General features: G+C 47.8%; 1 protein-coding gene across 4 annotated transcripts in view; it reads left to right on the top strand.

Annotated features, from left to right (window-relative positions):
- The window catches only part of stk3 (serine/threonine kinase 3 (STE20 homolog, yeast)), a 30,511-nt gene that overhangs the window by 11,830 nt on the left and 2,492 nt on the right, over window positions 1-16,189 (top strand). For all 4 annotated transcript variants that reach the window (XR_011671605.1, XR_011671604.1, XM_071373806.1 and 1 more), the window contains exons 7-10: window positions 6,341-6,478; window positions 12,826-12,948; window positions 13,442-13,643; window positions 15,209-15,390. Coding sequence is in view for 2 of the 4 variants with exons in the window: in XM_071373806.1 (XP_071229907.1) it covers window positions 6,341-6,478; window positions 12,826-12,948; window positions 13,442-13,643; window positions 15,209-15,390 (645 nt within the window). In the remaining 2 variants the exon portion in view is untranslated. The remainder of the gene's footprint in view (window positions 1-6,340; window positions 6,479-12,825; window positions 12,949-13,441; window positions 13,644-15,208; window positions 15,391-16,189) is intronic.

Genomic DNA, 16,189 nt, shown 5'->3' with positions numbered 1-16,189 from the left:
CCTAGTCAGTTGTAAGGGGGGGATACCTAGTCAGTTGTAAAGGGGGGGGATACCTAGTCAGTTGTAAAGGGGGGGGATACCTAGTCAGTTGGAAAGGGGGGGGATACCTAGTCAGTTGGTAAGGGGGGGGATACCTAGTCAGTTGGAAAGGGGGGGGATACCTAGTCAGTTGTAAAGGGGGGGATACCTAGTCAGTTGTAAAGGGGGGGATACCTAGTCAGTTGTAAAGGGGGGGTACCTAGTCAGTTGTAAAGGGGGGGTACCTAGTCAGTTGTAAAGGGGGGGTACCTAGTCAGTTGGAAAGGGGGGGTACCTAGTCAGTTGGTTAGGGGGGGGATACCTAGTCAGTTGGAAAGGGGGGGGATACCTAGTCAGTTGTAAAGGGGGGGATACCTAGTCAGTTGTAAAGGGGGGGATACCAGGTCAGTTGTAAAGGGGGGGATACCAGGTCAGTTGTAAAGGGGGGGATACCAGGTCAGTTGTAAAGGGGGGGATACCAGGTCAGTTGTAAAGGGGGGGTACCCAGTCAGTTGTAAAGGGGGGGGATACCTAGTCAGTTGTAAAGGGGGGGGATACCTAGTCAGTTGTAAAGGGGGGGGATACCTAGTCAGTTGTAAAGGGGGGGGATACCTAGTCAGTTGTAAAGGGGGGGGATACCTAGTCAGTTGTAAAGGGGGGGGATACCTAGTCAGTTGTAAAGGGGGGGATACCTAGTCAGTTGTAAAGGGGGGGGATACCTAGTCAGTTGTAAAGGGGGGGGATACCTAGTCAGTTGTAAAGGGGGGGATACCTAGTCAGTTGTAAAGGGGGGGGTACCTAGTCAGTTGTACAACTGAATGTATTCAACTGAAATGCATCTTCCTCATTTAACCCAACCTCTCTGAATCAGAGAGGAGAGGGGGGGGTGGCCTTCCTGAATCCACGTCCTATCTAATGACTCGTTGGCGGCTATAGCTGTAAAATGAGGAATCTGGAATACTCCAGACAACTTTGATTCTGAGAGATCCAGGTTTTGATCAAATCCCCTCACAAAAAAAATGTGATTTGTCACCGGCTTGATAAACAACAGGTGTAGACTACCAGTGAAATGCTTCCGGGTCCTTTTCACACAATGCAGAGATAAAGATAAATATAGTGACACGAGGAATAAATACACAGTGAATTACAATAATCAGTAAAAATAACTTGGCTATATACAGGGAGTACCATGTAATAACATGGCTATATACAGGGAGTACCAGGTAATAACATGGCTATATACAGGGAGTACCAGGTAATAACATGGCTATATACAGGGAGTACCATGTAATAACATGGCTATATACAGGGAGTACCAGGTAATAACATGGCTATATACAGGGAGTACCAGGTAATAACATGGCTATATACAGGGAGTACCATGTAATAACATGGCTATATACAGGGAGTACCATGTAATAACATGGCTATATACAGGGAGTACCAGGTAATAACATGGCTATATACAGGGAGTACCAGGTAATAACATGGCTATATACAGGGAGTACCAGGTAATAACATGGCTATATACAGGGAGTACCATGTAATAACATGGCTATATACAGGGAGTACCATGTAATAACATGGCTATATACAGGGAGTACCAGGTAATAACATGGCTATATACAGGGAGTACCAGGTAATAACATGGCTATATACAGGGAGTACCAGGTAATAACATGGCTATATACAGGGAGTACCATGTAATAACATGGCTATATACAGGGAGTACCATGTAATAACATGGCTATATACAGGGAGTACCAGGTAATAACATGGCTATATACAGGGAGTACCAGGTAATAACATGGCTATATACAGGGAGTACCAGGTAATAACATGGCTATATACAGGGAGTACCATGTAATAACATGGCTATATACAGGGAGTACCAGGTAATAACATGGCTATATACAGGGAGTACCAGGTAATAACATGGCTATATACAGGGAGTACCAGGTAATAACATGGCTATATACAGGGAGTACCAGGTAATAACATGGCTATATACAGGGAGTACCAGGTAATAACATGGCTATATACAGGGAGTACCATGTAATAACATGGCTATATACAGGGAGTACCATGTAATAACATGGCTATATACAGGGAGTACCAGGTAATAACATGGTTATATACAGCAAGTACCAGATAATAACATGGTTATATACAGGGAGTACCAGGTAATAACATGGCTATATACAGGGAGTACCAGGTAATAACATGGCTATATACAGGGAGTACCAGGTAATAACATGGCTATATACAGGGAGTACCAGGTAATAACATGGCTATATACAGGGAGTACCAGGTAATAACATGGCTATATACAGGGAGTACCAGGTAATAACATGGCTATATACAGGGAGTACCAGGTAATAACATGGCTATATACAGGAAGTACCAGGTAATAACATGGCTATATACAGGGAGTACCAGGTAATAACATGGCTATATACAGGGAGTACCAGGTAATAACATGGCTATATACAGGGAGTACCAGGTAATAACATGGCTATATACAGGGAGTACCAGGTAATAACATGGCTATATACAGGGAGTACCAGGTAATAACATGGCTATATACAGGGAGTACCAGGTAATAACATGGCTATATACAGGGAGTACCAGGTAATAACATGGTTATATACAGCGAGTACCAGATAATAACATGGTTATATACAGGGAGTACCAGGTAATAACATGGTTATATACAGGGAGTACCAGGTAATAACATGGCTATATACAGGGAGTACCAGGTAATAACATGGCTATATACAGGGAGTACCAGGTAATAACATGGCTATATACAGGGAGTACCAGGTAATAACATGGCTATATACAGGGAGTACCAGGTAATAACATGGCTATATACAGGGAGTACCAGGTAATAACATGGCTATATACAGGGAGTACCAGGTAATAACATGGCTATATACAGGGAGTACCAGGTAATAACATGGCTATATACAGGGAGTACCAGGTAATAACATGGCTATATACAGGGAGTACCAGGTAATAACATGGCTATATACAGGGAGTACCAGGTAATAACATGGCTATATACAGGGAGTACCAGGTAATAACATGGCTATATACAGGGAGTACCAGGTAATAACATGGCTATATACAGGGAGTACCAGGTAATAACATGGCTATATACAGGGAGTACCAGGTAATAACATGGCTATATACAGGGAGTACCAGGTAATAACATGGCTATATACAGGGAGTACCAGGTAATAACATGGCTATATACAGGGAGTACCAGGTAATAACATGGCTATATACAGGGAGTACCAGGTAATAACATGGCTATATACAGGGAGTACCAGGTAATAACATGGCTATATACAGGGAGTACCAGGTAATAACATGGCTATATACAGGGAGTACCAGGTAATAACATGGCTATATACAGGGAGTACCAGGTAATAACATGGCTATATACAGGGAGTACCAGGTAATAACATGGCTATATACAGGGAGTACCAGGTAATAACATGGCTATATACAGGGAGTACCAGGTAATAACATGGCTATATACAGGGAGTACCAGGTAATAACATGGCTATATACAGGGAGTACCAGGTAATAACATGGCTATATACAGGGAGTACCAGGTAATAACATGGCTATATACAGGGAGTACCAGGTAATAACATGGCTATATACAGGGAGTACCAGGTAATAACATGGCTATATACAGGAGTACCAGGTAATAACATGGCTATATACAGGGAGTACCAGGTAATAACATGGCTATATACAGGGAGTACCGGGTAATAACATGGCTATATACAGGGAGTACCGGGTAATAACATGGCTATATACAGGGAGTACCGGGTAATAACACGGTTATATACAGCGAGTACCGGGTAATAACACGGCTATATACAGGGAGTACCGGGTAATAACACGGCTATATACAGGGAGTACCGGGTAATAACACGGCTATATACAGGGAGTACCGGGTAATAACACGGCTATATACAGGGAGTACCGGGTAATAACACGGCTATATACAGGGAGTACCGGGTAATAACACGGCTATATACAGGGAGTACCGGGTAATAACACGGCTATATACAGGGAGTACCGGGTAACAACACGGCTATATACAGGGAGTACCGGGTAACAACACGGCTATATACAGGGAGTACCGGGTAACAACACGGCTATATACAGGGAGTACCGGGTAACAACACGGCTATATACAGGGAGTACCGGGTAACAACACGGCTATATACAGGGAGTACCGGGTAACAACACGGCTATATACAGGGAGTACCGGGTAACAACACGGCTATATACAGGGAGTACCGGGTAACAACACGGCTATATACAGGGAGTACCGGGTAACAACACGGCTATATACAGGGAGTACCGGGTAACAACACGGCTATATACAGGGAGTACCGGGTAACAACACGGCTATATACAGGGAGTACCGGGTAACAACACGGCTATATACAGGGAGTACCGGGTAACAACACGGCTATATACAGGGAGTACCGGGTAACAACACGGCTATATACAGGGAGTACCGGGTAACAACACGGCTATATACAGGGAGTACCGGGTAACAACACGGCTATATACAGGGAGTACCGGGTAACAACACGGCTATATACAGGGAGTACCGGGTAACAACACGGCTATATACAGGGAGTACCGGGTAACAACACGGCTATATACAGGGAGTACCGGGTAACAACACGGCTATATACAGGGAGTACCGGGTAACAACACGGCTATATACAGGGAGTACCGGGTAACAACACGGCTATATACAGGGAGTACCGGGTAACAACACGGCTATATACAGGGAGTACCGGGTAACAACACGGCTATATACAGGGAGTACCGGGTAACAACACGGCTATATACAGGGAGTACCGGGTAACAACACGGCTATATACAGGGAGTACCGGGTAACAACACGGCTATATACAGGGAGTACCGGGTAACAACACGGCTATATACAGGGAGTACCGGGTAACAACACGGCTATATACAGGGAGTACCGGGTAACAACACGGCTATATACAGGGAGTACCGGGTAACAACACGGCTATATACAGGGAGTACCGGGTAACAACACGGCTATATACAGGGAGTACCGGGTAACAACACGGCTATATACAGGGAGTACCGGGTAACAACACGGCTATATACAGGGAGTACCGGGTAACAACACGGCTATATACAGGGAGTACCGGGTAACAACACGGCTATATACAGGGAGTACCGGGTAACAACACGGCTATATACAGGGAGTACCGGGTAACAACACGGCTATATACAGGGAGTACCGGGTAACAACACGGCTATATACAGGGAGTACCGGGTAACAACACGGCTATATACAGGGAGTACCGGGTAACAACACGGCTATATACAGGGAGTACCGGGTAACAACACGGCTATATACAGGGAGTACCGGGTAACAACACGGCTATATACAGGGAGTACCGGGTAACAACACGGCTATATACAGGGAGTACCGGGTAACAACACGGCTATATACAGGGAGTACCGGGTAACAACACGGCTATATACAGGGAGTACCGGGTAACAACACGGCTATATACAGGGAGTACCGGGTAACAACACGGCTATATACAGGGAGTACCGGGTAACAACACGGCTATATACAGGGAGTACCGGGTAATAACACGGCTATATACAGGGAGTACCGGGTAACAACACGGCTATATACAGGGAGTACCGGGTAACAACACGGCTGTGCAACAGGATAAATAATAGACAGTAGCAGCAGCGTGTGTGGGTAGAGTCCACTGTGTTGGGGTGTCGGTGTAGAGTCCAGCGTGTGTGGGTAGAGTCCACTGTGTTGGGGTGTCGGTGTAGAGTCCAGCGTGTGTGCATAGAGTGTTAAAAAATGGTCAATACAGGTAGTCCGTATAGCTATTTGATTAGCTATTTATCAGTCTTGTTTAGCAGTCTTATTGCTGGGGGTAGAAGCTGGTCAGGGTCCTGTTGGTTCCAGACTTGTTGCGTCGGGACCGCTTGCCGTGCGGTAGCAGAGAGAACAATCTATGACTTGGGTGGCTGTAATCTTTAACAATTCTTTAGGCCTTCCTCTGACACCGCCTGGTATAGAGGTCCTGGATGGCAGGAAGCTTAGCCCCAGTGATGTACTGGGCTGTACGCACTACCCTCTGTAGCGCCTTACGGTCGGGGGTCTTGCGGTTGCCGTACCAAGCGGTCAATAGACATTCATTAGGGTTTACATTGAGGCTTCTATACTACCTGCTTCACTAGGTGTTTTCTGTCTCTCCTTCCTCTGCATTACTGTCAGGCTATTTTCATGATCCCAACCAACCCACCGCCTACGTTCAGGAAGCCTGAGCTGTGGACAGACGACTTCACACACTTTGTAAAGAAATGTCTGGTGAAGAACCCAGAACAGAGAGCGACAGCCACGCAGCTACTACAGGTGAGACACGCAACTACTACAGGTGAGACACGCAACTACTACAACAGGTGAGACACGCAGCTACTACAGGTGAGACACACACGACTACTACAGGTGAGACACACGCAACTACTACAGGTGAGACACACACGACTACTACAGGTGAGACACACGCAACTACTACAGGTGAGACACACACAACTACTACAGGTGAGACACACACGACTACTACAGGTGAGACACACACGACTACTACAGGTGAGACACACACAACTACTACAGGTGAGACACACACAACTACTACAGGTGAGACACACACGACTACTACAGGTGAGACACACAACTACTACAGGTGAGACACACACGACTACTACAGGTGAGACACACACAACTACTACAGGTGAGACACACACGACTACTACAGGTGAGACACACACGACTACTACAGGTGAGACACGCACGACTACTACAGGTGAGACACGCACGACTACTACAGGTGAGACACGCACGACTACTACAGGTGAGACACGCACGACTACTACAGGTGAGACACGCACGACTACTACAGGTGAGACACGCACGACTACTACAGGTGAGACACGCACGACTACTACAGGTGAGACACGCACGACTACTACAGGTGAGACACACACGACTACTACAGGTGAGACACGCACGACTACTACAGGTGAGACACGCACGACTACTACAGGTGAGACACGCACGACTACTACAGGTGAGACACGCACGACTACTACAGGTGAGACACGCACGACTACTACAGGTGAGACACACACGACTACTACAGGTGAGACACACGCGACTACTACAGGTGAGACACGCAACTACTACTACAGGTGAGACAAACACAACTACTACAGGTGAGACACACACAACTACTACAGGTGAGACACGCACGACTACTACAGGTGAGACACGCACGACTACTACAGGTTTTTGAATCCAAGATGGCGTAGCAGTCGGACGTGTCTTTGTCTTGTCTTGTCCCGTGTAAATAGTCTTCGTATTTTTCGTATACATTTCGTATATATTTTTATTTCACTTTCCGTCTAGGAACTGAATATACATTCCTACATTCCGCCTCACCCAATGTGGTACGGACCTGCTATTTTTTTTATACTTTAGAACCGTAACCCCAATCAGAAGCTAGCCAGATAACTAGCTACTAGCTAGTAGTCAGTTAGCCACTGCTGCGGTCTTCGCCCTTAACTCGGACACAGCCAGCTTCAATACCGGGCCAATACCTGCCAGTCTGCAAGCGCGATATCAACCCAGAGCATATAGGACTGCTTTTTCTCTACCACATCACCGGATTCCTGACGCAAGCTCTGGACAATTACACCGTATCATCACAGCTAGCTAGCTGCAACCGAGTGGCTACTACTGGCTAACACCTCTGTCCCGAAGCAAGCACCAGTTAGCCTTGAGCTAGCCTCGAGCTAGGCCCATCTGCCGGCTAGCCGAAGAGGTCTACCAGCGAATTCTTGGGCTACAATACCTCTTTTGCCAATTGGACTGGACCTTTTTTTGCCGAAACAGAGCCCTGCCAATCCATCACAACTGGTCTAAATCAGCTACAAGCTAATTTAGCCATTTTTTTGCCGCTGCTAGTAGCTTTTACCTTCTGCACAGACACCAGCCCTGTTATTAGCCTGGATATTACTCACCAATTTACCAGCATCGGACTGTCTCTCGACAACAACGCCGGATTCCTGCCGTAATCCCTGAGCCACTACTTCTGATCCTCACAGCTAGCTTGCAGCTAGCGCAGCTAGCGCCACTGCCACGAAGCTAGCACCAGTTAGCAAACACAATTCTACGATTCACAACCTCTCTTTCGCCATCCGGCTTGGATTCTCTGTCGACACGACCACGTCTGAGCAGACCCCCTCCGTCTGAGCAGACCACCCCCCGGGCTACTAACTTTAAACGCCGCGTGCTAGCTTAGTGGAGGCCTCCCTGCTCCATCTACGGCTGCCCCCTGGACACTATGATCACTTGGCTACATAGCTGATGCATGCTTGACTGTCCATTAATTCACGGTACTCCATTCTGTTTATTTGTGTTTTATCTGTCGGCTCTGTGCTTTAACTCAGGATCTGTGTGTAGTTAATCCGACCCTCTCTGCCTAGTCGTCGCCATTTTTACCTGTTGTTGCTGTGTTAGACTAGCACCCTGTTATTGCTGCTGTTATCTTACCTGTTGTTTTAGCTAGCTCTCCCAATCAAGACCTGCAATCACTTTATGCCTTATTGTATGTCTCTCTCAAACATCAATATGCCTTGCATACTGTTGTTCAGGCTAGTTATCATTGTTTTGGTTTGCAATGGACCCTGTAGTTCCACTCTCCGTACCTCTGATACCTCCTTGGTCCCACCCCCCACACATGCGGTGACCTCACCCATTGAGACCAGCATGTCCAGAGATACAACCTCTCTTATCATCACCCAGTGCCTGGGCTTGCCTCCGCTGTACCCACGCCCCACCATACCCCTGTCTGCACATTATGCCCAGAATCTATTCTACCACGCCCATAAATCTGCTCCTTTTATTCTTTGTCCCCAACGCTCTAGGCGACCAGTTTTGATAGCCTTTAGCCGCACCCTCATCCTACTACTCCTCTGTTCCTCGGGTGATGTGGAGGTAAACCCAGGCCCTGCATGTCCCCAGTCACCCTCATTTGTTGACTTCTGTGATCGAAAAAGCCTTGGCCTCATGCATGTCAACATCAGAAGCCTCCTCCCTAAGTTTGCCTTACTCACCGCTTTAGCACACTCTGCCAATCCTGATGTCCTTGCCGTGTCCGAATCCTGGCTTAGGAAGGCCACCAAAAATTCTGAGATTTCCATACCCAACTATAACACTTTCCGTCAAGATAGAACTGCCAAAGGGGGAGGAGTTGCAATCTACTGCAGAGAGAGCCTGCAAAGTTCTGTCATACTTTCCAGGTCTATGCCCAAACAGTTCGAACTTCTAATTTTAAAAATTAATCTCTCCAGAAATAAGTCTCTCACTGTTGCCGCCTGCTACCGACCCCCCTCAGCTCCCAGCTGTGCCCTGGACACCATCTGTGAATTGATCGCTCCCCATCTAGCTTCAGAGTTTGTTCTGTTAGGTGACCTAAACTGGGATATGCTTAACACCCCGGCAGTCCTACAATCCAAGCTTGATGCCCTCAATCTCACACAAATCATCAAGGAACCCACCAGGTACAACCCTAAATCCGTAAACATGGGCACCCTAATAGACATTATCCTGACCAACCTGCCCTCCAAATACACCTCTGCTGTCTTCAATCAAGATCTCAGCGATCACTGCCTCATTGCCTGTATCCGCCACGGGTCCGCGGTCAAACGACCACCCCTCATCACTGTCAAACGCTCCCTAAAACACTTCTGCGAGCAGGCCTTTCTAATCGACCTGGCCCGGGTACCCTGGAAGGATATTGACCTCATCCCGTCAGTTGAGGATGCCTGGTCATTCTTTAAATGTTACTTCCTCACCATATTAGACAAGCATGCTCCGTTCAAAAAATGCAGAACCAAGAACAGATATAGCCCTTGGTTCACTCCAGACCTGACTGCCCTCGACCAGCACAAAAACATCCTGTGGCGAACTGCAATAGCATCGAAGAGCCCCCGCGATATGCAACTGTTCAGGGAAGTCAGGAACCAATACACGCAGTCAGTCAGGAAAGCAAAGGCCAGCTTTTTCAAGCAGAAATTTGCATCCTGTAGCTCTAACTCCAAAAAGTTCTGGGATACTGTAAAGTCCATGGAGAACAAGAGCACCTCCTCCCAGCTGCCCACTGCACTGAGGCTAGGTAACACGGTCACCACCGATAAATCCGTGATAATCGAAGACTTCAACAAGCATTTCTCAATGGCTGGCCATGCCTTCCTCCTGGCGACTCCAACCTTGGCCAACAGCCCCGCCCCCCCCGCTGCTACTCGCCCAAGCCTCCCCAGCTTCTCCTTTACCCAAATCCAGATAGCAGATGTTCTGAAAGAGCTGGAAAACCTGGACCCATACAAATCAGCTGGGCTTGACAATCTGGACCCCCTATTTCTGAAACTGTCCGCCGCCATTGTCGCACCCCCTATCACCAGCCTGTTCAACCTCTCCTTCGTATCATCTGAGATCCCCAAGGATTGGAAAGCTGCCGCGGTCATCCCCCTCTTCAAAGGGGGAGACACCCTGGACCCAAACTGTTACAGACCTATATCCATCCTGCCCTGCCTATCTAAGGTCTTCGAAAGCCAAGTCAACAAACAGATCACTGACCATCTCGAATCCCACCGTACCTTCTCCGCTGTGCAATCCGGTTTCCGAGCCGGTCACGGGTGCACCTCAGCCACGCTCAAGGTACTAAACGATATCATAACCGCCATCGATAAAAGACATTACTGTGCAGCCGTCTTCATCGACCTGGCCAAGGCTTTCGACTCTGTCAATCACCATATTCTTATCGGCAGACTCAGTAGCCTCGGTTTTTCTAATGACTGCCTTGCCTGGTTCACCAACTACTTTGCAGACAGAGTTCAGTGTGTCAAATCGGAGGGCATGTTGTCCGGTCCTCTGGCAGTCTCTATGGGGGTACCACAGGGTTCAATTCTCGGGCCGACTCTTTTCTCTGTATACATCAATGATGTTGCTCTTGCTGCGGGCGATTCCCTGATCCACCTCTACGCAGACGACACCATTCTATATACTTCCGGCCCTTCCTTGGACACTGTGCTATCTAACCTCCAAACGAGCTTCAATGCCATACAACACTCCTTCCGTGGCCTCCAACTGCTCTTAAACGCTAGTAAAACCAAATGCATGCTTTTCAACCGTTCGCTGCCTGCACCCGCACGCCCGACTAGCATCACCACCCTGGACGGTTCCGACCTAGAATATGTGGACATCTATAAGTACCTAGGTGTCTGGCTAGACTGCAAACTCTCCTTCCAGACTCATATCAAACATCTCCAATCCAAAATCAAATCAAGAATCGGCTTTCTATTCCGCAACAAAGCCTCCTTCACTCACGCCGCCAAACTTACCCTAGTAAAACTGACTATCCTACCGATCCTCGACTTCGGCGATGTCATCTACAAAATAGCTTCCAACACTCTACTCAGCAAACTGGATGCAGTTTATCACAGTGCCATTCGTTTTGTTACTAAAGCACCTTATACGACCCACCACTGCGACCTGTATGCCCTAGTCGGCTGGCCCTCGCTACATGTTCGGCGTCAGACCCACTGGCTCCAGGTCATCTACAAGGCTATGCTAGGTAAAGTGCCGCCTTATCTCAGTTCACTGGTCACGATGGCTACACCCACCCGCAGCACGCGCTCCAGCAGGTGTATCTCACTGATCATCCCTAAAGCCAAAACCTCATTTGGACGCCTTTCCTTCCAGTTCTCTGCTGCCTGCGACTGGAACGAATTGCAAAAATCTCTGAAGTTGGAGACTTTTATCTCCCTCAACAACTTTAAAAATCTGCTATCCGAGCAGCTAACCGATCGCTGCAGCTGTACATAGTCCATCTGTAAACTACCCACCCAATTTACCTACCTCACCCCCCATACTGCTTTTATTTATTTACTTTTCTGCTCTTTTGCACACCAGTATCTCTTCTTGCACATGATCATCTGATGATTTATCACTCCAGTGTTAATCTGCTAAATTGTAATTATTCGATTTATTGCCTACCTCATGCCTTTTGCACACATTGTATATAGATTCTCTTTTTTTTCTACCATGTTATTGACTTGTTTATTGTTTACTCCATGTGTAACTCTGTGTTGAGACGCGCGCGCGGCTACTACAGGTGAGACGCGCGCGCGGCTACTACAGGTGAGACGCGCGCGCGGCTACTACAGGTGAGACGCGCGCGCGGCTACTACAGGTGAGACGCGCGCGCGGCTACTACAGGTGAGACGCGCGCGCGGCTACTACAGGTGAGACGCGCGCGCGGCTACTACAGGTGAGACGCGCGCGCGGCTACTACAGGTGAGACGCGCGCGCGGCTACTACAGGTGAGACGCGCGCGCGGCTACTACAGGTGAGACGCGCGCGCGGCTACTACAGGTGAGACGCGCGCGCGGCTACTACAGGTGAGACGCGCGCGCGGCTACTACAGGTGAGACGCACTTCTGTGTGCTCATACAAAAACATACTGTCATCTTCACTAGCTCATCAGAGTAGCACCTGGACATTTGTCTGTCTATGCTGTCTCTATGCTACTACAGGTGAGACTGGCTGCTGTCCCTTCGTCTATGAACATATTAGAAACACTGTCAGTCATGCAGAGCTTCGTCAACTTACTGCCTTCCTCCTCTCCCTCTCTCCTGTAGCATCCGTTCATCACGGCAGCCAAGCCAGTCACCATCCTGAGAGACCTGATCACTGAGTCCATGGAGATGAAGGTTAAGAGACACCAGGAGCAGCAGAGAGAGCTGGAGCAGGAGGACGACTCTGTACGTCTAGTCTATCAATCAAATGTATTAATAAAGCCCCTTTTACATCAGCTGATATCTCAAAGTGCTGTACAGAAACCCAGCCTAAAACCCCAAACAGCAAGCAATGCAGGTGTAGAAGCACGGTGGCTAGGAAAAACTCCCTAGAAAGGCAGGAACCTAGGAAGAAACCTAGAGAGGAACCAGACTCTGAGGGGTGGCCAGTCCTCTTCTGGCTGTGCCGGGTGGAGATTATAACAGAACATGGCCAAGATGTTCAAATGTTCATAAATGACCAGCATGGTATAGTGTGTAGGCCAGTGAAACAAAATCTCAGTTTTATCCATTTTAAATTCTGTCTGTAACACAACAAAATATGTAAAAGGTTGAGGGGGTGTGAGTACTTTCTGAAGGCTCTGTACGAATGAAGTCAGTACCTTACTGTCCAACTGCTAAAAAGAGCTTTACAAGTTAGTTTGATTGACCTGGCCGTCCTCTCTCTCTCTGCGTCCAGGAAGAGGAGGTGGAGGTGGACTCCCACACCATGGTGAAGTCTGGGTCAGAGGGGGCTGGCACCATGAGAGCTAGCAGCACCATGAGTGACGGAGCTCAGACCATGATCGAGCACGGCAGTACCATGTTAGAGGCAGACCTGGGAACCATGGTCATCAACAGTGATGAGGAGGAGGAGGACAACGACGAAGGCTCCATGAGGAGTGAGTAGAGCTTCTCAGGATAGTACCGTAGGCTGTAACTAACATATTGTGATCATTTAGTTTCTATATTTAATTGATTATAATGAGCTGTTCAGGATAGTACCGTAGGCTCTGTTTGACACATGATATAACATGGACAGACTTCAACAGGTAAATTTGTATCTAATGTACAGAAGTATTCAGACCCGTTGCTATGAGACTCCAAATTGAGCTCAGCTGCATCCTGTTTCCATTGATCATCCTTGAGATGTTTCTACAACTTGATTGTAGGTCACCTGTGATAAATTAAATTGATTGGACATGATTTGGAAAGGCACACACCTGTCAATATAAGGTCCTACAGTTGACAGTGCAGAAACTGTACCATGAAGTCCAAGGAACTGTCCGTAGATTGCCGAGATGGAAACTTTCAACACAATTCTAAGAGCACAGTGGTCTCAATCACTAGGAAGTGGAGACGATATAAAACTACCCGGGACTCAGCCCCCGAGCCGAGCCACCCGGGACTCTGCCCCCGAGCCACCCGGGACTCTGCCCCCGAGCCACCCGGGACTCTGCCCCGGAGCCACCCGGGACTCTGCCCCCGAGCCACCCGGGACTCTGCCCCGGAGCCACCCGGGACTCTGCCCCGGAGCCACCCGGGACTCTGCCCCGGAGCCACCCGGGACTCAGCCCCCGAGCCGAGCCACCGGGACTCTGCCCCGGAGCCACCCGGGACTCAGCCCCCGAGCCGAGCCACCCGGGACTCTGCCCCGGAGCCACCCGGACTCTGCCTGCCAGAAGGACAACTGTCTCTACAGCTCTTCACCCATCTGGGCTTTATGGGACAGTGGCCAGGCCACTCCTGAGAAAGTCACATGACCGCTGGCCAGGAGTTTGCATAAAGTCCGGTGGCAAAAGATTCTGTGGTCTGATGAGACAAAACTGGAACTCTTTGGCCTGAATGCAAAGCGCTATGTCTGGAGAGAACCAGGCACAGCTCATCACCCGCCTAACACCATCCCTACCGTGAAGCATGGTGGTGGCAGCATCCCTACCGTGAAGCATGGTGGTGGCAGCATCATGCTATGGGAATGCTTTACAGCAGCCGGGGAGACTAGTAAGGATAGAGGGAACAAAGCATGGAGGCGAATCCTTGATGAGAATTTGCTTCAGAAAAAATACAGATTTGCACAGCTGATCCAGACACACCCAAGACAACTGCCTTTCTAGGGAGTTTGTCCTAGCCACCGTGCTTCTACACCTGCATTGCTTGCTGTTTGGGGTTTTAGGCTGGGTTTCTGTACAGCACTTTGAGATATCAGCTGATGTGTTTATAAAGCGCTTTTTACATTTGATTGGTGGCGATTACAGCTTTGAGTTCAATCAAAGGTGCTTCTACAAAGTATTGACTAGGGGGTGTGAATAGTTATGTAAATTAAATATTACTGTATTTCATTTTCAGTAACTTTGTGTAGATGGGTGGGGGAAATCAATTTATTCCATTTTGAATTTATGCGGTAACATGTGGAATAAGTCCAAGGGTGTGAATACTTTAGTAAAGTAGATGTTTCCTCTCTCCCCAGGACACCCCACCCCCCAGCAGGCCCTGAGACCCTCCTTCATGGACTACTTTGACAAGCAGGACTGTAATAAGGTCCAACAGGAGAACCATAACCAGCAGCAGGAACCAGGCTATCACATCAGCCAGGCTAACAACGTCTTCCCTGACAACTGGAAGCTTCCTCAGGACGGAGACTTTGACTTTGTGAGTTACACCTAATCACCCATCCGTGGAACTACATATAGAACCATCCGTGGAACTACATATAGAACCATCCATAGAACTACATATAGAACCATCCGTGGAACTACATATAGAACCATCCATAGAACTACATATAGAACCATTCGTGGAACTACATATAGAACCATCCGTGGAACTACATATAGAACCATCTGTGGAACTACATATAGAACCATCCGTGGAACTACATATAGAACCATCCATAGAACTACATATAGAACTACATATAGAACCATCCGTGGAACTACATATAGAACCATCCATAGAACTACATATAGAACCATCCGTGGAACTACATATAGAACCATCCGTGGAACTACATATAGAACCATCCGTGGAACTACATATAGAACCATCCGTGGAACTACATATAGAACCATCCGTGGAACTACATATAGAACCATCCGTGGAGCTACATATAGAACCATCCGTAGAACTACATATGGAACCATCCGTAGAACTACATATAGAACCATCCGTGGAACTACATATAGAACCATCCGTAGAACTACATATAGAACCATCCGTGGAACTACATATAGAACCATCCATAGAACTACATATGGAACCATCCGTGGAACTACATATAGAACCATCCGTGGAACTACATATAGAACCATCCGTGGAACTACATATAGAACCATCCGTGGAACTACATATAGAACCATCCGTGGAACTACATATAGAACCATCCGTGGAACTACATATAGAACCATCCGTGGAACTACATATAGAACCATCCGTGGAACTACATATAGAA

The sequence above is a fragment of the Salvelinus alpinus genome, chromosome 29, assembly GCF_045679555.1.
Source record: "Salvelinus alpinus chromosome 29, SLU_Salpinus.1, whole genome shotgun sequence".
NCBI lineage: Eukaryota > Metazoa > Chordata > Actinopteri > Salmoniformes > Salmonidae > Salvelinus > Salvelinus alpinus.
The sequence above is the reverse complement of the archived record's forward strand: the minus strand, read 5'-3'. Positions and strand labels throughout refer to the sequence as shown.